At 41.4% G+C, this 25709-nt stretch overlaps 1 protein-coding gene across 1 annotated transcript in view; it reads right to left on the minus strand.

The window, feature by feature from the left end:
* UST (uronyl 2-sulfotransferase) overlaps positions 1–25709 on the minus strand; it is a gene marked incomplete at its 5' end in the record, with an annotated part of 290034 nt that overhangs the window by 42470 nt on the left and 221855 nt on the right. Inside the window, 2 exons of the mRNA XM_080806450.1 lie at positions 4385–4542; positions 6510–6607. Coding sequence (XP_080662576.1) covers positions 4385–4542; positions 6510–6607 — 256 coding nt within the window. The remainder of the gene's footprint in view (positions 1–4384; positions 4543–6509; positions 6608–25709) is intronic.

The raw sequence follows: 25709 nt of genomic DNA on the forward strand, positions 1-25709 counted from the left end.
TCATAATAATGCAGTCTCTAGAGATCAGCCACCAAATATGCATTTACCCTGAGTCACAAGGGCAGACCATGGCAGAAAGAGGATTAGAGGCTCCTTTAACTCTCAACTCAGTGTTCTTTCCTAAAAGAATGGCTGTTCTTTATCATACATAGGCCAAGCATTACTCACTTAGTATTTGTTTTAACTCAATCTGGTACTTTTATTGAGAGATGAATGAAAACTTGAATTTTTCCTGTAGCATACCATATTAAATTTTCTCCTCTACACATTCGCTATTATTTTCTATGTAAATGTCCTCAGATTTTAATACTGCAATGCATATGGACTCAGAGTATATTACTGTACTCCTACTGAGAGGTCTGAATAGAGTTCATGCATAGTAAAAAAAATGATACATTTGTACTCTATCATTTGTTATAAAAATATTTAAATAAGAACTTAAAAAAACAGGCATCCAGTTTATGAATGAACTCTGCATATTTAGTATGTAAGTCATTTGTTTGGTATTACACATTTTTCCTTTGTAATTGTTAGTGGCGAGAGTCTCAAGGCAGCCCATAAAAGTCTAGTAAATTCCCTATTGTGGTGCCAATGTTTACATCTGTAATCGAAAAAAAGTTGAAAATGAATACTAATGTAATGCTAGTAATGGAAAGTATTTAAAATGCAAGTGAAAAGAATTGGACACATAAGCTTTGAAGTCTCCATTCAGGCAGGAGAAAGGTAGAGGGGGTTAACGTTAGATCATACAGTTCCAATGTCGGGCTGCTAGGTGGCGCTATTGAACCATATCAGCTCGGTAATTTGCCAAGCCGAGCAAGGGACGTTCATTTAAGGACAGTTCCTATCACAGATACCCACATGTTCTGTCTTTAATTAATTCGCTTATTTATTTTGGTTTCTAACACCACTGTGATTTTAGCTCCTACAGAAATTATGACTAAGAAAAATGCTGGTGGCTCACGTGTCAGTTTTTAAGAGCGAAGAAGGAAAGGCATTCACGAACACAATACTCATGGTTTAGGAACAGGTGAGTTCTGTCCCTTACTTTCCACATTTTGGTGGGTGACTCTGGATCAGCCTTTCCACTTCTCTGGGCCAGCTCCAGTTTCTCATTTTGGAAAGGTAAGTAATGAGAAATATAATCAAGATTAATTAATCAACAGATCAGACTGTGTAGGTTGAACAAGTGAGATCGGCTGCTCTTACCAGGTACACCTGTCTGGGGCATGGTTCTCCCTAATTCAAACACAAACGAAGGCTGGGTGGCATTTACTGGGTGCTCTCTCCAGGGTACTTGCCTCCACATCAGCAACTACCCCTGGGCTGGTGAGAACCATCTGAGCATGTTCTCTTGGGTTAGTCACAGACTAAAACTCATTTTTTTATTATCCTCTTGAGTACTTATTAGTACAAATTTCTTCTGAGATACGCTAAATGAGTCTCCACAGCATGCAAATATTAATAAAAATATATTTTTAAATTCCTAACAATGAAGCTTCTCAAATATTCTTGTCCTCTTGGTAGGGGACAAATCCACTTGTCAGCAATGGCAATGAACAAGGTAGGGCAAAGAGTCAAATCATTATGTAGGGAAGTTATTGACTTCCTTATATGGTGGGTTATTGAAACAAGCAGGACCGTCTGGAAGGAATTAAGGAATATCGTAACAATCCAGAATAAACGACAACCCATCTGACTATCAGACATGACTATTTTTACTAGTTCCCCAAAAGTCACTGCAGCTCCTGCATTCTCTTCAGTAATGAGACGGGTCTAAACACGCTTTGTATTGCTGGAGGGGGATTACTAAAAATTGGCAAATTTACATTTTTTCAAGTAACAGGACAAGCACCGAAAAATGGTCTGGGGAAGGGTCTGCATTTCAATCCAGCTCTACGTTTGGTTAATCTACAGTGATTTCAGAATCACTAGATCCCTCTGTGTCTAAGATTTTCAGTTTTTCTTTCCTCTGTTCTCTAAGTTATTCAGTGACAAAATTCTTCAATCGAGGGCCAGAGCCATGATTTTAGTGGGCCATAATCCGAGAATTTTGAGTAAACTGGCTGACGGGGTGGCTCTGGTGTGAAATCTCTCAAGGGACTTGCTGCCACTCTTCCTTTAAGCAGGCTGACCCCAACGTGCTAGCCATGTGAAAGAGGACAGGGGCTTCGGCTTCAAGAATTTAGACTGACATTCCTTGAGACAGAGCGACTGTGGGACTGCTTGGCCGTCAATATCACCACAGAACAATCTCTCCAGAAGATGCCCAGGAGACCACAAAGAACTCTGGCTTAGAGTTCTGGAGACTCCCTCCCTGCCGGTGAATGGCTGCCTTTGTGACTTCACTGTTGGGTGGGGGTGGTGGTAAGGGACAGCCAAGGGGGGCCGGTGTACGTGGAGGGAGGGGGCTGTGGGCAGTGTAGGCCTATTTTACTATTTGAACCACTGATACCACTGGACTGTGCGAACTGGTCATGTGTCCAGTCTGGTCTTGTGGAAACCTTTCACCCCGCCACACAGGACAGCAAGACAACCCTTACCCTCGCTCTCCAAGGCAGCGAGGCTCAGAGGACTTAACAGACCGCTATGCCAAACGCAGATGGACAAAAATCTTTAAATTATAGGTGGAAAGATGGTGGCTAACATCAAAAGAGCTAATAGTAACTCAATTTTTAGAAATACATTCTACTTTAATTATCATGCTTATAGACCCTGGGACCAAGGCCCCATTTCTGAGAAGTCACGTATCTAAATGGAGAAAATAGTTGAGAAGTCAAAATGACAACAGCAGGTAAGTGAGTTCCTCGGGCTAAGGTTTTGATTTCCGATTTATTTGTATTTAAGGAAAACAAAGATAAAACTACTCCCATCTAAGTTCTCGGGCTCATGCCCCAGAGGCTGACTTTCCACAGGCTGAGCTGTGGCCCCCATGAGTGACAGCAGTTCCTGGTCTGAGGACAGATGATGGTGTGATATCAACTCACCAAAACACTGCCCAAATGTGGGGACAAGAGGGCGTTCATCTTTTTGGCAACTATGTGTCTCCAGGATTTCCCTCACTTTCTTCTCACACTGCCTATCACACACACACACATATACACCTGCACACATGTATGCTCTACAACAAGATAAAGCCAAATAGTGGAAATAACAATGAATGATCACAACCTTTTCTTCAAAAAAGTCTAAGTTCAAGGAAGACCCCACCTTGCACTTGAGACTCAAGTTTATGTTATCTTCCGGAGCTAAAAATGGGTCACAGCAATCCTTTAAATTGCCCATTGTTGAAGGGGCACAGGAAGTCCTGGTGTAAAAAAGTGACTAGGGTTTATTCCACTTCTAGTGATTCACACCCCCTTTCCTGTTGAGGAGATACACCTGCAGGGCACATGTGAAGGTTCACGGTCAATGTTCCCGCATGCAGGCATGTCAGAATTTATCTCTGAATGAGAGAGCTGCGAGACTGGGACAGCACCCACCCACCAGCCATGTTCCTCCTGCAAACCCCTGGTGGGGGCCTGGCCGCCTTATGTAACAGGATCCGGGGCTGCTCTGGGCCAAGCTCAGTTCACAGGGACATCGGTACTGCCCATGACACAGGTGTGGCGTGAGGTCTCAGCCCAACGGAGGACCGGGAGGCAGCATTTGGGGGACATTTCCACTGGCTCCTCAGGTCTACAAAGCACAGGGCTGCCTCCCAGTTGAGGACGACAAGACAGAACTACAAACAGACCAGAGAATAAGCAGACAAGCCTTGTGTAGGCTGTGGTAGATTAAGGAGAAGAGATAAGAAACAATGTCGTTTGCCTTTCAGGATAAAGCAATAATGAGAAAAAGAAATGATGGATTTCTGAAAGTAATTATATTTAGTGATCCTATGCATTCCATTTCTTGCTTCTATTTGGAAACCACCTCATTTGTTAGATGAAATCATAATTGCATTTTCAATTTGCCCCTCTATCTAATTGCCAGAATTTTATACGCTGGAGTGTTTGGTCCAGTGGAAGTAGGGCCCAGAAACGGTAGTTAAGTGGTGGTTCCTTCACATTCCTGGTTCCATCAGTGGACTCCAGCACGCACACCACGTCCATTCACGTGCATTCCGGCCACACGCTCAGGACAAAATCAATACAAATGTCGCCAGTTGCACTTTCCAAAGGGAGAAATGGAACCATCAGGCCTCTCACACAGGGCAAGTTTAGGCTGGGACGTGAAGCTCCAGGTTTTGACATCTATAGCTCATGATTCTACCCTTCCTCTGCAAGCCAGCGGCAACCTCTCTTCCCGAACGGAAGATTTCACTCCTTTATTGGCCCAAGTCCCGTTCAAGGTGAGTAACCCTCAAAACGCCAAAGAGCCTGCTACAAAGGGAGTTCATTACCTGGGTCTTTGTAGATACTGAGCACACCCTTGAAGTAATGAGGTAAAAATCTTTCCAGTAAAAGCAGCACATCTTCCAACTCTTCGAGAATCCCCACAAGCAGGAAGTTTTCATTCACGTTCAGTTTTGCTCTTTCAAGGGCCCACTCGCCAGGCTCCCTTGATGGATATAAAAAATGATTTTTCAATTAGAGATTCCGTTTCAAAATACGGCAACAACAGGCTGAAGATGTACCTCTTCTACCCACCACCGCCGTGTGACTGAGTCCAAATCCCTTTTCCTTCAAGGACCAGGCCTGATGGGGCCACCTCCAGGGGCCTTCCCGCTCCCACTAGCCTCTCCCACCTTCTGACCTCTGCCGCGTTCACCGGTCAGCACTGCCTTGTCCAGGGCCTCAGGGGGCCTGGCTGAAATATTTGTTAGAACGAGGATACAGACACAGGCAGTTAGGTCCTATAAATGCAAACCAAGTGGTGTTTGGAATGTCTTTTTAATAGAAGAAGCACACCACTAAAGTGAGAGGTTTTGAAATCATGAAACTTACTGATGTGCTATTTCTATCGAAATCAAAATAGGTTTCATGTTTGCTCATCATCACATTCTTTTTTTTTTAATCTTATTATTTTTTAAAGAGTTTAAAGACAAAAAAAATTTTTTTTTAATTACTGTAGGAAAACAACCTAATAGCATTTGCAAGGCAGAGCTCTGAACTAACAGCATTTATGTGAGTGGGAAAGGACAGGAGTCACAGGAGCTGGGCTCCAGGACGACCCGGCAACCAGCATCCAGGGGAATTTGGGCAAGCCAGGGTTCTCTGCTGAAAAACTGTAGTAACAGCCTTTACCCACCCAGCTCCAGTAATGGTCAAGGTGGAACAAGGGGACATTTTGAAAGAGTTTTGAAAATCATCATGTGTGTACCAGGATATGGCATCTTGAGTACTAACCAAGATTAAGAAATCTATAATTTAAGAAAATATTTGAGGGAGCTAGAATCACGTTTCTCGGAATAAATATCTTCACTGTGACAGAAAGTGAGTCATCTGGCCCCAGATCTTCCCAGTGTCTGAAGCACTGACCGTGAACCAGAAGGCATTTATACAGGGGTGAGGGTTGGAGCAGGGAGGCCTCCTGAAATCAGGAAGTTTATGATAAAGCAGAAAACCGACACTTCGAGTCCCAGAATCCGGACTGTAAACAAAGTCCGGTGTTACAGTAAACTCAGCAAAGCAACAAGAACAATAACGCCCATGGTAATTAAGCAGCGATCAGAGTGTGAGCAGAAAGGACGAAGGGTGAGCTGCCCTTCAGAAACGGTTTCTTCTCTTGGTCTTTTCAGGAACACACTAACCTTCTTCTCATCAATGTTCCCTTGGGAGGCAAAGCGTCACTTCTGGCAGGGGTTTATTTTCCCCCACACATGAAGATAACGTTCATTGTGCATTACCACCCTTTCTTCTCAAGGCTACCTGTTTGTCTGGTACAATAGATTTAAACTGTAGCTCCAGAGTCATTGGGGCCCCACCTAAGAGACCGTGGCGAGGTGGGGGAGCCTGGCGAGGGCCCCTGGGATGCTGGTGTAGGAGGTGGGCAGACCACACTGAGGGCCTTACTATCTGAGTCAGGCATATTCTACAGAATGTCTGGCATCCAAGTAAGCCTGAGGGGCAATCACTAGAAAGTCCTTTTCCTAGTAAGTATGTCTCCTGAGAGAGACACTACTGACTTTTGGAAGTGAGCACCCCATGTATCAGACCCACTTAGACAGGGCACGAGGGCAAAAGCAGTCGGTGATGGAGTGAAGACACTTGGGAGGGGCAGGCTGGGTGCTGACCCCTGGTCTTTACTATCTCATAGGCTGAGCAGTGACAGCTAGGATTTCATTACACATCTTTATGGGGTGGTCCCAAGGCCTCTGTCAGACCTTGATCTGTTAATTTCATCATTTAGAGGACATTCAGAGTCTCAAATGCAATCTTTAAAGATTAACAGTAAATGTGAACTGAATTCCAGAAGGCCGAGAGACTAGGCATGCAAGAGACTCCTACACGGTGCCAGCTGGTGGCTTTCCTGCCTTCGTTCCCCACCCTAGCATGCCCCGAGTCTGCGGTATGTTAAGTCTTTACCTGCATCTGGGATGCTGTCCACAAAAATATGGAATGATGTAAAATAATCTGGGGTTGGAACACTCAGGATAGTTCTCAAGAATGCACTCATTGATATCCTAGGAGAGAAAACATAGCAGTGAGAGGTCGGGCTTGGTCAAGTGCCATACAGGGTAAGTGAGATGGATACTTTGATTAATGGGCAAGCCTTAAGAGGATTCACAGATCTCGTGAGAAAACATTCCTGTTGCCTTTTTGCCTCCTGTTCTACTGGCCAGGTGTACACGTGGGCTTAGCATTTCCAGGAGTGCTTGCTCTGTTGAGTATATTGCATTTGTGCATTTCCCAGGAGCCCGAAGCATTTAGCTAGATGACAAGCATCTTGACAGCACTTCTCCCCAGGGTACCCACTACCCACTGTATCCCAGAAGTCACCAGCCCACTGGGAGACAGTTGGCACTTAAAAAATATTTGTTGAGTGAATGCCGCGTGGCTTAATTCTTAATTCATTCTGACTTAATCGGAGATCACTGTACAGCCAACCCTATAGAAATATGTTTCCCTGTGTATCCATACATCCAACAAATAATAATAGTAAGTACCTACAGCACTCACATAAAGGATTTTGTCAATTTTGGAGATGTAAAATAATTTCTAATGTCCTATTAGGTTAGAGAGTGACGGGATCTTTGTTATATACAACTCTCTCACTTTCAAAGGCAACACTTGAGATTGCCAGATTTTCTGTTTCTCCTCTGTGAGGTTGAAGATCGTGTCTCTGTTAGCATTACAAGAGCTTATAAGGGCTTGGCAGGTGAACAGAACCACTAAACAGGAACTTTTATGAGGTGGGTTGTATTGGATCCTTAGAAAAGGCACGCCTGGCTCTTAAGTCTTTCTAAGGAGTAATGATAACCCAATTTACAAATAAACCAAGCAGCTATGGGATGTTTTTTCCGAAGACAATACTGGCAAGGCAGGTCAAGAGAGGACCTAACTCAAGATCATGGTCACATGGTTGATGAAGGTTATGAGTCAGCTGACACCCTGTGTCTGATATGATCGGGGTAGGTGGTTAGTTAATAAAAATTTTTTTAGTTCAAGTTGGAAATAAGAAAAATGTGTGTGTGTGTGTGTGTGTGTGTGTGTGTGTGTTTTAACAACTCTTCCTTTCCCTCTTATAGTTCTTTGGCTTATATACCAATTAAATAAATAACACAATTACAATAACAAATTCAACTGGGATCAACAGATTCAGCAACAAACACTGTAGCTAAGGGGTCTCCTGTGGGAAGCAGGGACACACAGCTCCCAGGGAGGAATACACTAGGAGCAAATGAAGTCCATCAGTCCATCCAGCCACCGGTTAAGCAAGGGGTGAGGAAGAACACTTTATTGTGTGTGAAAATCCAGTAAAAAATGAATAATACTAGACCCAAAATACCTTTCTAAGAAGAATTTGACATAAGGGAGTATACAGACCTTCCTCAGCTTATGATAAGTTACCTCCCGACAAACCCTTTGGAAGTTGAAAATATGTTGAGTTAAAAATGCATTGAATACATCTAACCTACAGAACATCGCAGGTTAGCTTAGGCTACTTTAAATGTGCTCAGGATGTGGACATCAGCCTGGGAAAAACCATTTCGTACAAAGCTTACGTTATAGTCAAGTGTTAAGGACCTCATATAATTTATCGAGGACTGTACTTAAAGTGAGAAAGAACGGTTGCATGTGTGCAGCATGGTTGGAGGTATACACGCTCTTGACCTTCCCGACGGCACGGCGGACGGGGAGCTGCGCCTCCTCCCCCTGCCCGGCATCACGAGAGAGCCTCCTCCTGCCTATCGCTCGACGGGGAAGAGAGCCAAATTCAAAATTCCAAGTATAGTTTCTACTGAGTGTACATCGTTTTTACATCATCCTTAAGGTAAAAAAATCGTTAAGTTGACCCATCTCAAGTTGAGGACCATCTCTAGAGGGATATTCATTACTACGAGATTATTACCGCAAAATATGACAGAACTTAAATGTTCATTAATGGAGAACTGAGTCAATGAGAAGTTATGGTACATTCCTACCATCAAATACTGGACACTTGGGAAGGGGAATGAGGATTGACACGTACTGTCCTGAAAGTGTCCACCATGAATATTCAGGTGAAAAAAACTGATCACAGAGATGATATGAAGATGTAGGACAGTATGAAGATAATATGTATATGTTTATATTAACAGAAACCTATCTAGGAGGATAAATACCAAACTGTTAAAAGTAGTTATTTCTCGCAGTAGATGTAAAAGGTGGGAATCCATTGAACTTCAACTTGATTCATTTCTGAAATGTCATTTTTATTATAAGTGTTGTTTTATGTAAAGTAGCTTAAGTAAAAATTATATAAATGTTACTTTTCTTATAATGTGTGTATTTTACTTTTGTCTTCAGAGAAAAGGAGATTCGCATGTCGTAGAACAAATTGAGGCTTGTGTGGGTGGATGACTGGGCTTTGCTGAAGAACCTTCTGACTTCCCTTTTCTCCCTCACAGTCCTCGTGACCTCTGGCAGATGGTACCCCAGGGACCTAAGCCTTAGTGACACCAGAGGGTCCCCATCTGAGGGAGGGAGCCAGGAGCTGGGTGAGCAGCAGAGCACAGGGATCTCAGGCCAGGGAGGGGGTGGGGTGGGAAGGGGGGTGATCAGAGGCAGAGACCTCTCTACTGAGGTGGAGATTTCACACCAAAGGGCTTGAGTAAATTGGGAGGGGTTAGGGGGTATCGAGAGATATGTCCAATACACAGTCCCTGCTCCCCGCCCCCACCATCCCGCCCCCGAGACCTGCCTTAACGAGAGTTGGGTGGGCAACAGAGCTGCCCAGAGACCCCCAGTGCTTCTCCAGAGCTCAGTTTCCCCTGCATCACAACTGTGTCATTATTTGTTCAGGTGGGAAGTCCATGAGAGCACAGACTGTCCACAGTATCTCCAGCTAAACTTAGCGCCCTACTTGGAAAAAGCAGGGGTGCAGTAAATATTCAGTGAGTAAATGAACGAACAACAGAAGGATAAAGTCAAGACACACAGTGATCTTGGCCTGGAGCTTGCAGGAGTGGGCAGAAGACATCAGCTGGCTGGTGGGGGGTGGGAGCAGGGAGGACTGAGGAGGTGCAAGGAACTTGGAGGGTCATTTCCCTATTGGAATACACAAAGAACCCTACAAGGTCACTTTATGGGAAGACATAACTTCCTAGTTTAAGAAGTGCCGTTAGCAATTTTTCTTTTCTTCGATCACTGCACGTCCTGGGGGATCTCAGAGTTCCAACTGAGCCTGCTAGAGGTTGATGAATGGTGTTGACCACAACCACCCTATGGAAATGCTAAGGGAGGACATAAATAAAAGATGACTCAGAAGAAAAAAAAAAGATGACTCAGGTGTAAGATCAAAAGGAAGCAGAAAGTGAGCCTTGGAGACCCATGCCTGGAGCTGCCTGCCGCTTTGCCACAGTGATCAATGACACTTTCCAGCAGCTCAAGGACGAGGGGCCTCAGGAAATCACTTCTGGCCACTCACACCACCCACTCTTGTTCCTGGACCCTTCAGTGAGTGGCCTTTAGTGGGACAGGTGTCAACATACCTGCTCAGAGTGTCCCACTCTGACAGGTGTCACTGACTCCCTAGGACCACTTGGGTTCTCCCTGCGCCGATGGTTGCTGTCACCTTTTTACATTGGAGTTCTCTTAGTATGGATATTAGTATATATATATATATATATATATATATATATATATATATATACATATTTAAATGATTATGCAACGTCACTTTTTCTTTCCATGCAGTGCTTCCAAGATAAGTTTGCTTTAAATAACTTTAATCCTAATTAAAGATTAAAAGCTTTGTTTAGGATGGTCACAGTCTCATGTTATTAGGGAAATGAGGCATTGTCTATAAATGAACATACCAGATAACTAAGAGAATCCTTTTAATTGTCAAAAGTACCAAAAAAACTAGATCAATTTTATTGAAATTTATTCAAAACTGTACTATTTGAAAAAGCATACCTTAGATGCTGTAGGGTTTTTTGCGTACGTGTGTGTGTTGGTGGAGGGTGTTCATTTTCCACTTCGATCTTACAGGGAAAACATCTTTTATTGATTTGTTCCTGAACGTTTCACAGGATGGACCGTGATGAATGATTTTCACCTTCTGAATGTGAAGGGGCCCCGTGGGCTCACAGGAAGGGCCACTCACGACATCCAGACCCCAGAGTTACTCCTGACCCCTCTCTCACCTGACTCCACGTCCACTCAATCTCCGGGCTCTGCTCCGGTTTCCTCATCTGTCTTCTCTGACCTGCTCTACACCCCAGCCCCTGTGCAGCGCCTCTAGGGCTGGTTAGTATCTCTTCCTTCCCAGCCTTCTCCCTGAACGCATTCTCCACGGCCCCAGTAACTGAGCTGAAATGCACATTCATCCATGTGCCTCCCCAGGTTCAAAACCTTTGAATGACTCTTACTCTCAATGCAGTGGGAATAGCAATCAGTTAGGGCACCTGTTGATAATGCGAATTCCCTGGGCCTACCTGCAGAGTGTTTGATACACTAGGTTTGTCTCGGCTAAGGCTAGGATTCTGCACTTCAAAGAACCTCTGATAATTTTGAGAAGAGGTCACGCTCTGTGAGCACTCTACCATTAGGTGATGCTATGCTTTTGCTCATCCATCTCCCTTGCCTGGAAACTCTCTCTGCCTCCTCCCCCGGGAGCCATTACTGGCAGGATGAGTATAAGTACATGAGAGTGTACCGAGCCTAGTCACTCAGGTCATGGGAATGAAGGCGGCCTTGACCATGGCTCTCTTACAACCTGGTGCTTCACTGCCAGCCACATCTGGCAGGTAGGGTCCCTGGGGCAGGCCCAGGGTGCCGCCCAGCAGGGCACAGCCTCCCAACTGTTGTTGGAAAAGTGCTCGGAGCTGGGTCTGCTCCCAGCATGCCCTGCCTGTGGCCAGAGGTCTGTTGCAAGGAGGACTCCGTCGTGATGCCTGCAAATGGATTCCCACCTGCACCCAGTGCTGCTTGTCCCCAAATAATCTTCCCTCTGACCCCTTGGCGGGGGCTCCTCCCTGTGTCACCACTTGCTCCCCCAACCCTTGCTTGCTCTAGAGATCAGACCCTGCCCTGGAGTTGTGGGTTCTCGTTCCCCACACTCCCAGCCTTCCTTCCTTCCTTCTCACCCCGCCATGGCCAGGTTCCTGCAGGCCTTGTGCCTGCTGCTGTCTGAGATGGAAAGTTGCCTGCTTATTTCTGTGCAGAGAGACAACTTGATAAATGCTTCCTCGCCTAGTTCTTATTTTGGAAAGAGTGGAAGGATGGAAATCCCAGGTGGAGTTAGTCTTATCACAAAAAGTGAATTTAGAGACTATTCATATTTTATTTACCCTTTTACATAAGACAGCGCCTTGTCTAAAAACTACTGAATTGAAAAAAGACTTGTTGGTGTTTTTAATGTAGTTCCCCGCCTATAATATCAACTTTGTCTGTATGGCCTTGGAGTTTAGAAGACAGAATTTTTGATGCTTTTAGCAGCACAATCTTGGGAAGCCACCTGAGACACTCCCCAAATGAGGTAAAGGAGATTTGGGTTTTGGTCTGGGCTTGGTGATGAATTAGCTGGGTGTCTTTAGCTAAATCATGCTATCTTGAACCTCAGTTTCCCCAATCTGCATAACACATGGCTGGGCCATATATTCTCTGTCCATGAAACTGTATTAATGGACCCGTTTCTCAAATTAGCTAACTTTCAAGAATAGTTTTGCTATCAGAAGATCTAGAAAAAGTGGTAGTTTTTTTTTAATTCCAAAATTTGTGAGTTACTAAAAGGTTTCATTCAGCATTTACAATCTGAACTCTTCATCTTTCAGGAAAGGTAGAGAGGGAAAAGCCCTGAGGTTGGGATCAAACAGACCTCTGTTCAAATCTAGGCTGTACCATTTAGTAGCTGGGGAATCTAGCTCATGTATACTTCTTAGAGGCTCAATTTACTCACCTGTAAAATGGGGACAATAATAACCAGCATCACAGATCCTTTTCTCAGATTGGAAATCATGTATGCAAATTATTTTTCCTGCCACCCCATTTTTAGGAATATTCCAACATCTTCAGCTTCTCAATTTCTCTTTCCTTCAGCTTATATTTAAAAACATGGTTACTGGTGATCGCAATAGTTTTAAAATAGTGACATCAGCTAACTCAGAGAGAAAACACAGAGGAAGGAAAACAAGGAAATATGAAACATGCTATTTGTGGTGAGCCAAAATAACAAGATAATCTGATGGAAAAACAAAACACTATTATGCAATTACTTCTCATGATAACTCATTCTACTCTGCACATGAAACAAGGTAATATTTTGGCATAAAACGGCTCTTTTTCCACGTGGATTGAACATTGATCTGGGATCCAGTCTTCACACGCTAAGAACACAGACAGCAGGAAAAAGTTGAATGGTAAAGTAAAAGACACACTGGAGGACAGGTTGCGGTGCTGGAAGTGACTCCCAGTCCAACATGGCTGCATTGGAAGTAGGACAGAGAAAAATTCCCAAGTATCAGTCACCATGGTAGCAGTACCTGAATCCTTGCCCTGTAGATGGACCTTGGTAATCAGATTATAAACTTGATGGTTTAGTCAATTTGGAGAAATGGAATAGGTGTGGTCTAAGCCAAGTTTTATTGCACCATACATTCTTTCTTGCAAGTCTTTTTAAGCCTTATAAAGAAATCTGAACCAGAACCAGAAGAGTTAAGTAAGACTTTAGAGTGAGGCTTAATGGGCTTGAAAGTGGCAGATGGCCAGACACCAATGTTCTCTCATTTCATGCTCATGCCAGGCATGAATTACTGATGACACGCTCTTTCTAGTAGCAATGGGAAGTGTCCTTCAGAATCCTTCTCAACACAGCCCTCTGGGACCATAGCACTCTGTTCCCCCTGTGATCAGCACAGTATGTGATGTTGGATGGATAACATCTATGACATCTGTTGTGGTGGCTTTGTGGCCCTTTATACCAAGCCCTTCTAAGTCTGTCACTATGCATCTGATTGCAGGATGGTAGACGAAGGATGTGGGTGAGTAAACATTTATTTTAGCCAACATTTTTATTCACTGCAGGCTCTAGTCCAATGGAGCTCTTGAAACGGAAACACTTATAGACACAAGAGACAAAATGTGTTTTGAAGTCCTTCCTTTGGACTCCCAAGATTGTGGTTTTCAAGTTTCTATTAAACTAAATAAAGAAAGAGAGGTAGTCACAGTTTTATCCTGGAATGTTTTAAGATGAGGGTCAATCCATGATCTAGATCAGTTTTCATTTGATTTCAGTAGACCCTTTTTAATTCATTGCAACGAAATTTATTGAGCATGCAAGATGACTTTCTGCAGGGTTCTATACAGGCAGTTAAGTGCTGCTTCCCAGAAATGTCTTTGCACTTCTTCTGTCTAAACACTGTGTTATTAAAACAAGGAACTATGGTCTTTGAGATCAAGGAGTTTTGGTGCTTATGAGAGATATGGAGATCACAAACACAGTGATTTCATAAAGAACTGAAAAATCTAGGAAGCCTGACCAAACAAAAATAGCAAAATTCAGATGGAGTCAAGCTATCTGACAAAGACTTCTATTTTTATGGCAAAATATTTATCACGGTATTGTTTAAAAGATCAAAAAATTATACACTGTTCAAATATAGAAATTAGGTAAGTTATAATATATCTAATTGTAAAATACTTATAATTATTAAAAATGTTTACAAAGTATATATAACTACTAGAAAAATGTTTATGTGAGAAAATCAGGATAAAAATATATATGCAATAGGACTACAGCTCTGTTCATTCTTAAAAAAAAAAGAATAATATATATATGCATATATATGTATATATATATATACACACACACACTTAAGGTTTATTGATTTATTTGAGAGAGAGACAGCACATGGGGAGGGGAGGGGAGAGGGTGAGAAGCCGACTCTGTTAAGTACAGAGGCTGATATGGGACTCAATATCATGACCTTGAGATCACGACCTAATGCTCAGCTGACTGAGCCATCCAGGCACTCCAAGATAACCTGTATTTAAAGAATAAACTAGGGGCGCCTGGGTGGCTCAGTGGGTTAAAGCCTCTGCTTTCGGCTCAGGTCATGATCCCGGGGTCCTGGGGTCAAGCCCCGCATCAGCCTCTGCTCAGCAGGGAGACTGCTTCCCTTCCTCTCTCTCTGCCTGCCTCTCTGTCTACTTGTGATCTTTGTCTGTCAAATAAACAAATAAAATCTTTAAAAAAAAGTTTATAATGAAAAGTGACTATCTCTTGTTTTACCACTCTGCCTCTCCATTGTACTTGCCAGAGGTTAACAATATCATTTAGTTAGATTCTGTATCTTACTATAGCTTGGTTTACTCCCTTGTTTTGCTGGAGCATCCCCTTAAATAACTTTTTGTTCTGCTGTTTTCTAGCTTACAGTGTTGCTGATGAGGAATTTGTTATCTGTAACACTCTCAGTTCTTTGCAGCTGGTGTGTGTGTGTGTGTGTGTGTGTGTGTGTGTGTGGAGGTGGGGGAGAGACAGCATGAGAATGAACACGTATGCTTTAACATCTCTCTTTTTATCCTTGGTGTACTGAAATTTCACTGTGGATCTAGTATTGTGCTGAACACTTAGTGGGTCTTTTTAAAAAGTAGGCTCCACACTTAGCATGGAGCCCAATGTGGGACTTGAACTCACAACCCTTGAGATCAAGACCTGTAGTAGGGCCTTTTAATCTGGATCTTCATGTTTTTCAGACTTGACTTATTATTTTGTAGTATGTGAGTGGGTGTGTGTGTGTGTGTGTATGTGTAATATTCTCTGCTTTTTTTTCTCTATTCTGTAATTTTAGATTTCTTTGTAGTTGGATTTAGAAACTTGACTGATCCAATAAGTGACTCTTATTCTTTCATTTCTTCTTATTCTTTGTCTTTTGTTTTTCTTCAAAGAAATTTCCTTTACTTTATCTTCCATGCCCTTCTATTGATTTTTTTTTTTTTGGTCACAATGATCATATTTTAATATCTAAGAATTCTTTTTTGATACACCCTGATTTTCTTTTTATGGCATTCTGCTCTTTTTATGGATGTAAAATCTTCTTGAATCTCTCTGAGGAAACAAAGTAGAGCTCTCTTTTAAAACTCTTCTTTTTTCTGAAATTTCTATTTCCTTTAGGGTTATAGTTTCTGCTTGCTTATCTTAGCTCCTCCCTTTCAAGATGTAACCTTCCTAAAACATCTATGGAGCTTTGCTTGTCCATGCATATTTAATAATGAGTCCGTAAGAACTTATGGAGAACTGTACTTGACATTGGTAGGGTTCCTCAATCAGTTGGCTTCACCTTTGCTGAGGATCACTTAATTGCCAGATGGGTCACTGGGGAGTCTTTTCTCTGGGGAATTCTCATCTTTGGGGACATATTTCACCTGGGACACAGCTGCTGGACTTTCCCAGGTAGGAATGGGTAGAGGGTTACTCTTCCACATGGAGATCTCCAGTCAATCCCTGTTGTCTGCTTCTTGCCTTATAGCCATCCTCCATTGTACCTGGTATTTTCATACAAGTCCCCAAGGCGCGGGCAGACTGGATTCCTACTCAGCTGTCTTTCCTCTGAATGCACTCCTGGCTGTGGCCTCCTTGGTCCCACTTTACCAATTACCAACATTCTATTTCCTCTCCTAAGTATCTGTTCAATTGTTTGATCTTATGTTCTCACTGTTGTGTGTCCAACCTTTTAAAATTTCCTTATCAACATCTTAATGAGGTCTTGGGAGGGAATGAAATGCTCTGATCCACTGTCTTCTGGAACTGAAAAGCACCCAACAAGCCTAGTTTTCCCAGCCCTAAGCACATGCATCTTTATTGATGCACAGATGAAGAAACTGAAATAAAATACACACAAAAGAAAACTCAACTGCAGATATCTAATACCTCAGAAATACTGCTTTCAAGTCCCTGTGACTTTCAGATATTATGTTTTGATTCAAATATTAATGCAACATTTTTACATGTTAAAATGCCCATAAATATTAAACATGCTTTATTTTTGCAACATCAATTCCTACCTTCTTGGGAGATTTCTTTTTCTCCCTCGCCTATGGCAAATTGACAGAAAAGTCTCCTCTCACTAAATAAGGCAACTCATCAACTGCACAGCAAGGCACCCGAACCAGCAGAAATGTTATTGTGTTGACAGTTGATGTTGTCTCATAAAGAAATCAAGATGCAGATTTAAACAGAAGTTTGGAGGTAAGGGCAACATCGAAGACACAGACTCAATAAATGGCACTGGGTTCTCTCTGCACCTTAAAAAGGGAAATTACAAATAATAATAGAAAAGCAGCAGTGAGGGAGCCCCTGGCTTCTGGCCTTTCAGGCTCATTTGCTCTTTAGGACTGGGACAGACTGGCATCTCATTCTGATGGCCAAGAAAAATCTTCCCGTCTCAGATGCGAAACCTGGAATGCCATCTCGACCACTTTCCAAACGTTTTTTAAAGAACACTAGTTGAATGCATGAAATTATCACTTAGTGATAAAAACTCCAGGTAGGAGGAATAATTCATCCATTCTCTTTGCAGGGACTTGAGGTTCCTAACAATCGCCCAGAGAGTGCTATAGGATAATACTCAAAGGGACTGAGACAGACAGGAGCCAGTAAACAGTGAATGCCAATGCCATGTCCACACAAAGACGATGTTGACTCTCCAGGTAGGGAATGTGGGAAAGATGCAGAATGGAGATATTTATGGTACAGGATTAGTGCCAGAGAGGCTCGGTATGAGTGGATTGCAGCCAGTGGCCCTGACCAATTATTTTCAGTGGGTCCCCATATTTCATGGGCTATGGTGGGCCAGTTGAGGCCATCCTCTGAGGTCTGTGGCAACAATTGGGTTTTGACAGGGAGCTGAGTCAAGCACAATGCCATAGAGGATCATAGACACCCTCAGGTCTGCTCTCCTCTTTTTTCCAATACGTCACCTTACTGGGTGTGAACCTGTTTGTGGGAAACTTATAGCCGCCTTCCTCTCTTCCCTTGAGGGCCTTTCACCTCCGTGCAGGTACCCAGTGCTCTCAAGCTCTCTGTGGCTTCCTCCCCTAACTCCTACCCATCCAAACTGGCTTTCAGCTCAGAGTCTAGTGGAAATGATCTCATCAATTAATGCACACAGAAGTATAAATAAGTGATTGAGCTTAATGTGCTTCCCAGAAATATTTGCATTTTAATAGAGGATGGTCATTTAGCCCAAAGAATTAAGGTTCTAGTAGTGATGGAGAGGAGGAGGAAGAGGAGGAAAAGTGAAGAGTAGAGGGGAAGGGAGTGGAGAAGAGGAGACAGAACCAACATTTATTGAATATCTACCACTTTATTCAGTGAAAGGTTGTGGAGTGAATGAGAAATCACTGGAGACTTTACTTACTTATCTTATCAAATGAACAAAGTTCAGAGGCCATTCTCAACTTGGTGAGAAGTGGGGGATTTTTTTTTGGAAAAAATGGGGATTATGGCTGCTGAGGGCACTACAAACCACACTTGTGTTAGGTTGTGTTTGTCTACTCAGAAGGCTCACCAGAAGTCACCTTGAATTTCCGTGAGATCCTGAATTCTTCTCCAGCTTCTGGAGCCTTCCGCTAATGTCAAGGTCACTCAATCCTCTCCACTCCTATGGCTAATCTTGGGCCTAGAAAGGAGGGATTTAAAGAGTTCCAGGAAAATGAAAAGTCAAGGTACACATAGGGTACATGGTGGGGGAGCTATGGATGGGCTGGGCTCCAGGACTCCCAGCCCTACTGAAACCAGAAGAGGTTTGCCTAGGTTTATATATTGGGTCTTATATCAGATTTCATATGATAAAGAAGGTTCTAAATCTGAAAATCATTGCTTTAGGGGAGCACACAGAGGCTTCAGACAATGCAACAGTTAACATAACCCTACTGCTGGGCTCTCGTCTGACCACTGTACTCCTTCCTTGTCTCCAAGGACAGGCAATTAGCCACTGCTGGTAACCAAAGCCTTTTTGCTGCCTGTGTCTGAGCATGTCTTCACAGCTTCCTTCGTATCCTTGGTTCCTCTAGATTCTAGAACAGAGTGCTCTGACTTGGCTTTCCGTAGGTAGCCCTTCCTATGGAACAGAGTCTTATTTCTGAATATCAGGTCTGTTGTAAGTCTTTATAATGAGTGTGAGCTTTTAACAGCATACTCCTGGATTCTGGACCATTTACTAGGGCTCCACTAGCACATCGTCATGTCACAGCTGTTTTAATTTTCCTGCTGTCATTTTATGTTCTGCCTATTGGACTGATCATGCTCCAATGTGGGCATTAGGGTCTTGTGTCCCACTTCCTCACACTGCTCCTCTCCTTTCCTACATAAGCAATGATGCTTACTGTAGGGTCCAGGAAGTCTGGTCTCACTGAGTTATGACTACTTGGGTCCTTGACTAAGGAACACCTTGTGGAAAAACAAAATAAAAGGAAACAATTTCCCTCTTCCTCTCCTTCCTAGGGTTCAGGCTGTTGAGAATTCTTTTCTTCCCTGCACCTAACACTTTAGAGAAAGAGATGACTACCAAACTGATGTTAACAAGGGAAAAAATGGTTTTCTTGTATACAACAGTGTTAATACCATGTAGTATCTATACTCCAAATCTCAAAAATATATTTTAAAGCCCATGGCATCTTTGTATAAGAGACTTTTAAATTTACTGTAATTTTGGTCTATCATGTCAATATCAAGCATTTCCAGCAGAACATGTCAATTTCTTGGTCATTTTAGTCTTTATTATCCATTGTGAATGAATAGAGGCCCTTTGAGCCTATAAAAAGCTGGGATATCAACCAGGCCTTCAGGAGGGTACACGGCTCTCAGGTGGGGTGCTGGGCAAGCTTCCTGAATGCAACTCTCTGAACTTTCTGAAAGCCACACCTGCTGGGTCCAATGCCATTCCAGGCTTCAGGGCAGGAAAGGCTGCCAACTATGCTGGATTTTGCCAGATTGTGTGGTTATTTTATTAGGTGGATAAATGTCTACAGATTCTAGTGTAAAAATACTGGGCCTAACCCAGTTTTGTACAAACATTTTCAAAACTAAAAGTGGAATACATTATCAGGCACTAGTTCTCATAATTATAGTTATTTTTGGCTAACAATCATTTTCCTTCTTTCTACATAGAGTGTCTGGAATATCTGCACAAAGAATGCCTTTAAGCAGAGGTTAGCCCTAGTAGGATTTACTTAAGAAACCAGTAGACACCTTAAATCTTATACAAGTGGGGCACTCGAGAGTGCCATCTTGACAAAAAATCGGGGGCATGAATTTTATGAAATCATAAATTAAGAGGATGGAGTCATCCAGTAATTGGTTGATGGGATACTGAGGAATACAGAAGTAGGTTGTCCTTTCTTTAATGCTATATGGTTAGAAATGACGCACAAGATAAACTTCACCTGGAATTCCAATTTTAAATTTTCCATTAGAATTTTCTTACATAGTTTAGATCTATAATGCCACAGTATGGTCTAATGCAATTTGATTTCAGAGATTGTTAATTTGGGGTCATTCAAAATTGGTTGTTCATTGTGTTTCAACAATTCAAGCTCAATCCATTAATAAACTAATGCCAAGATTCTTTAATTACATTATGAATTAAGGCATCTACTATTTTTAATCACGTTAAATACTCTGGCCCCAAGTAGCTGACAAATAATTGTGTCTGTCTTCCTTTATATGTAGTTTATAATATGTCATCTTCCTAACATTTATATAGAATTTCTTCTTAGAAGTTGGTTCCCTTTATTTGTAGGTGGTGTCTCTTTTCATTAATGCTTTTGCCTTATATTAAACTTTGTTGGGGCAACTGTGTGGCTCAGTTGGTTAAGTATCTGTCTTCAGTTCAGGTCATGATCCCAGAGTCCTGGGATCAAGCCCTGTGTCGGGCTCCCAGCTTAGCAGGAAGTCTGCTTCTCCCTCTGGTCCTCTCCCCTGCTCATGTATGTTCTCTTTCTCACTCTCAAATAAACAAACAAACAAACAAATAAATAAATAAATAAAATCTTTAAAAAATCATCTTGTATCATCATAAATTTTCTTTTAGTATTTAAATGGTGACCTTCTCCACTACAAAATTTTGAGCCTCTCTATTTTCCATTGATGAACTCCTGTTTTTAATGTCTTAATCATTTGCCTCTTCTGTGATTATTGATATATTTGGTTTACTTCTACGTCTTCCTTTGTGTTTTCTGTTTGCTATTCTTTTCCTCTGTTTTTTCTTTTTTCATGTCTTCTGTTGGTTTAAATAAAATTTTTTAATAATAGCCCTGCCTTTCCTCTGTTGCCTGAGAATTAAAGATTGCATTTCTATTATTTTCATGGTTACCTTTACATTTTTAATATTCTAAGAATTCCCTCCCCAAATACATGGTTCTGACAGCTTTATAATAACAACAATGTAACTTATAATGCTTTGATTACTTGGGAGGTTTTGAGGAGGGGTGCAGAATTTTAAAAATTCATTCATATATGGATGATCAGAAAGATGAGTAGTCATTTAAAATTTTTCACATTCAAATTTGACTAGTTTTTTTTCTAATAAAATCTGAGGTAATTTTTCCCCCATGAGCTTGGTTTATGATATTCCTTTGAGCAGAATTCCTAACCACCAGCACTGAGCATGGCCCAAGCCAATCATGAGACCACAGCTGCTGCCCAGGGACCCAACCAACCTTCCAGAGCCGTTGCTGGGCAGGCGGAGGGCACTGATGTCAGACCCACTACCTCCTGTGCCTGCAAAGTCTGATGTAATTTAATTTTTTTAATACTCTTCCCAAATCTGGAAGGATCGTAGCACTTTTAATTATCCATAAAACAGCACATATCCCATCTTATCAATGCTAAGTCAACATTTTTTAACACACACAAAAACCTTGTAGCACTTAACATTAAACTCATTTTACCAACATCTTTTAATCAATGGCAATTTTCACTGTTGTTCCTTGTGCCTACACCTTCCCTATTTTTCCTCATTATCCATCTCGTAAAAGTGCTTTTAGTGAAGTAAGTGGTAAAGTACTTTCCTAGTCTAATATCTATCTATTTTTCATCTATCTATCTATCTATCTATCTATCGAGAGAAATTGTTTAGCTGGGTATAAAATTCTACTTGACAATTACTTTTAGCACTTTGGAGATATTACTCTACTGTCATCTGGTAGCTTTTTTTGCTGATGAGAAATCTGCTGTCAGCTTAGTTAGAGTGCCTTCATTGGTCATCTGCTTTTCTGCTTTATCCTTAATATCTTCTAGTTTCACTCTAAAGTATTTAACTGGTCAGTGCTTGTGATGTACTTTTAGTCTGAAAAATCACATCTTTAATTTTAGAATATCCTATCCTTCAGTTGCTTCAAATATTTCTCACCCACTGTGTCACCATTCTCTTTCTCTGGAAATGCTATTGAATGACTTGGAACATTACAACCTCTTTTCCATTCATTAACCATTTCTTATCTATCTATTTACCTACCTATCTATCCATCTGTCATCTATCTATCTATACCTTTCTGACTTGCATTGTTGGTCAATTCCTCTTGTCAACTTTTTAATTCATAAATTTTCTCTTTAACTCTACTCAGTTTAAAGTTTATTTCATTTCTACATTTTAATGACCATATTTTCAAGATTTATAGCTAACTCTTTTTTAATATCCTCATATTCTTGTTTCATATTTTGGTTGTATAATTTCCTGCTCTTTCTAAAATGGAAGTTATTCATTACTTTATCTTTTCAAACACCCTAGGCATACTTATTTTAAAGTCTTTGTCAGATTGTTCCTTAAAGCCATCTGGAGTGAAGTCATGTTCCAATTGTAGATTTTGCTGTCTTTTTGGTATTAGATTTTCTTTCATGTCCTCAGGATGTCTGGCTTGCAGGCTCATTTTGTTTTATTTTGCTTTTCATTTTTTAAATCAATTTTATTTCATTTTATTTTTATTTTCCTGCAGGCTCATTTTGAATGAGAAGTTCATTCTCATTCTTGCTCTTTCTTTCCTCTCCCTTCCTCCTCTCCCTGTCTCCCTTCTTTTGTCCCTCCCTACTTTTGTCTTTCCCCAGTGGTTTTGTAGTTACTACTACCTGAACCCCTGAGCACTTATCCTAGAACAGGTCATACTTATACCTCCCATCTTATGGGAACAATAGGAATATTACATATCTGGTTACCAAGTAGAATGAATTTGGTTCATTTCCTATTTGTTGAAGCTATGGCTTTGTTTTCCCACTTCTGTCTGTCTGTAAACTCTTAACAAGGCCATAGTTCAGCAATAGGTCAGCAAGGGATTTTGCCCAGCTTCCGTTGCTTGAAGCTCTGAACTTTGTTCTGGTCCTATCTTGACAGGGACTGCATTTAGTCCCCTTTGCTTTTCAGGAGTCCAATTCCTGGCTGTCACTGCCTGATTTTGGACCAGAGCCCAGCTGGCCTGCAGCTTCACCACTGCTTATTCCTCTGGTATTGTTCCAGGCATGGGGAAGCTCTTCTTATTTTCTAAGCTGGTAAGTCCTTTGGATTTCCTTTTTAAAAAATATTCTATCTATCATTGCAATGTGTTTCAGACCAAGGGCTTTGAAATCATTATACCATTTGATTAAGGGTTCAGTATAGGCTATTCATGTTTTTTCCCTATAAGGAAATCTACCAGAAAGAATAATGAATATGGAGATGTAGGCAATCTCCAGTATGGGGAATGCAACTTGTTAAGTCACAGGAAAGAAGTTTGGTAAAATGTCAAGTCTGTGCCAGAGCAAGGTCACATATTTATTGAAATGTGATAATTCCTGCTTCATGAGTATCTCAGAGAGCATAGGCAAGGCAGAGTGTCAGCCAGACATCAAGCTGTGTGATTCCCAAGAATTCTTCTCACATACCTTGTAAGACATTAACATATTACAGTAGTGACTTTATTATTATGGTGTTGCTTTTAATCTTTTAATTGCTTCGTGTGTTGCAAAATTTCCAGTATTTGAAGTATGCCATTAATACAAAAAAGGTATGATCTTTGTTCTCTCTCTCCATCTTTTATTAGTAGTATAGAGATTCTAAACTTCTGGAAGAAAAGTTTCATGTCTTCTCTCTGTATTATAGTACCCATGCAGGGCCAGCCAGGTGCTCTCTTATAGGTAGTTAAAGTGCTTTGAAGATAATGAAATTTTAATTTGAATTGTTCTATGCCCAGAAAATCACCGTGGGAGGCTCATAAAAGCTTTCAGAAGATGGTACTGTTTTTCAGTCAATAACATCATAAAAAAATTCACCAATAGAGTGAAATCCAGTATGCAAGTACTAATGCATTTCAAACAAAAAGTACTTAAATGATATTGTAGATAAAGATATATGATTATGGATACCTTTTTTTTTTTTTTTTTTTGTAGACATCGGCACAACTGAAATGCCATTAAATGACCTATAACCCTCTTCTCTGCTAGAAAAAGTGCATTCCAGATGTGGGCTCCACTAAAAGGAATAATGACTTTGGGATTTTGTGATTCCAGTTTCCAAGGCCCAGAAAGAGCCATTTGGGTGGACCTTTGTCACCAGTAGCTCTGCTGTGAGCTCTGGAAAGGCTCTTTTGGTGAACCAGACACACACTGGCCCCCTGAGCCCAAGGGTCTCCTGCCTGATGCCAATGCATGGGAGGCAGCAGCCCTTCCAGAAGGAGGCTGCACTGATTATATCTGGAAGCATACAGTCAATGGGACTATATGTCCTTCTAATAAGATTGATATCGAGGTGCTGATCAAACCCTTAAAACCAACAGGAGGTCTTGTTTACTAAGAGATCCAGCCCCTCTCCTAGCTAGCCACATAAAAAATGGACAGGTCATCATTATGAAGGCTTTCTGTAGGTCATATCCTACCATTTTAATGGATTGCTAGTGGATCCTACAGGTCTACAATTTTACCATGTTGGATATTAATAAAACCATAGAAATACATTTTAACTTTTGACTATAAGACTAGAAGGAAAAGATGCTGGCAAAACACAGGCCAGAGATTTGAAAAACCACTGCAGATTTTAACTGAAAAATTGAATTATGAAGTGAAGAGAAACAAATTATTCACCTCAAATCTGTTCATTTCACCTGTTAAACAAAGCCCTAGGCTTCTTTAGGGGAAGGTTTAAGTCTCAACACAGTTTAATACTTCTTAGAGGCCATACTGAGTAGAAAACTCAGGCTCACTCAGATCTCAACCAGCATGAAACTTTGTGAGTGTAAGAATGGAAGAATCCCTGAGAGACCAAGCATGTTCTTCAAGGATTTTATATCATAAAAATGATTTATGACCAATTTGGGCCACAGAAGTTTCTAAAAACCACAGAAACTGTCTTAACTTCACAGAATTTAGATGATTTTGCCTTCTCAGCTGAAAAGCTTCAGAATTCCTTTTTGTTTCTTTCACGTCCAGTGGTCTAATCATTTTGGCCTAAGACACCAAAACAAACCACAGTAGTGACACTTCCAACTTCTGGTTACCTGGGCATAAACAGCATGTTTGTGGATTTTTTAGACCAGCAATCTCTCCTTTCTGTGGCCCCATTGTCCCAACTCAGGGTTCAAAAAAGGTTTAATAAAAAGAAGTTGAATTTATGCACCAAACATAGGAGCCCCCAAATATATAAAGCGATTAATAATAAACATAGAGGAACTAATAGATAATAATATAATAATAGTAGGGGACCTTAACAACCCACTCACATCAGTGGACAGATCATATAAACAGAACATCAGTAAGGAGACATGGCTTTGAATGACATATGGGACCAAATGGACTTAACAGATATATTCAGAACATTCCATCCTAAAACAGCAGAACACACATTCTTTTCAAGTGCACATGGAAAATTCTCTGGACTAGATCACAATTTAGGTCACAAAACAGGCCTCAATGAATACAAAGAGATTAAAATCATGCCATGCACCTTTTCTGACCACAAGGCTATGAAACTAGAAGTCAACCACAAGGAAACATATGGAAAGACCACAGATACATGGAAGTTAAACAACATGCTACTAAACAATGAATGGGTTGACCAGGAAGTCAAAGAAGAAAACAAAAATACATGGGAAGAAATGACAATGAAAACCAAAGTTTCA

The sequence above is a fragment of the Martes martes genome, assembly GCF_963455335.1.
Source record: "Martes martes genome assembly, chromosome: 6".
Lineage (NCBI taxonomy): Eukaryota > Metazoa > Chordata > Mammalia > Carnivora > Mustelidae > Martes > Martes martes.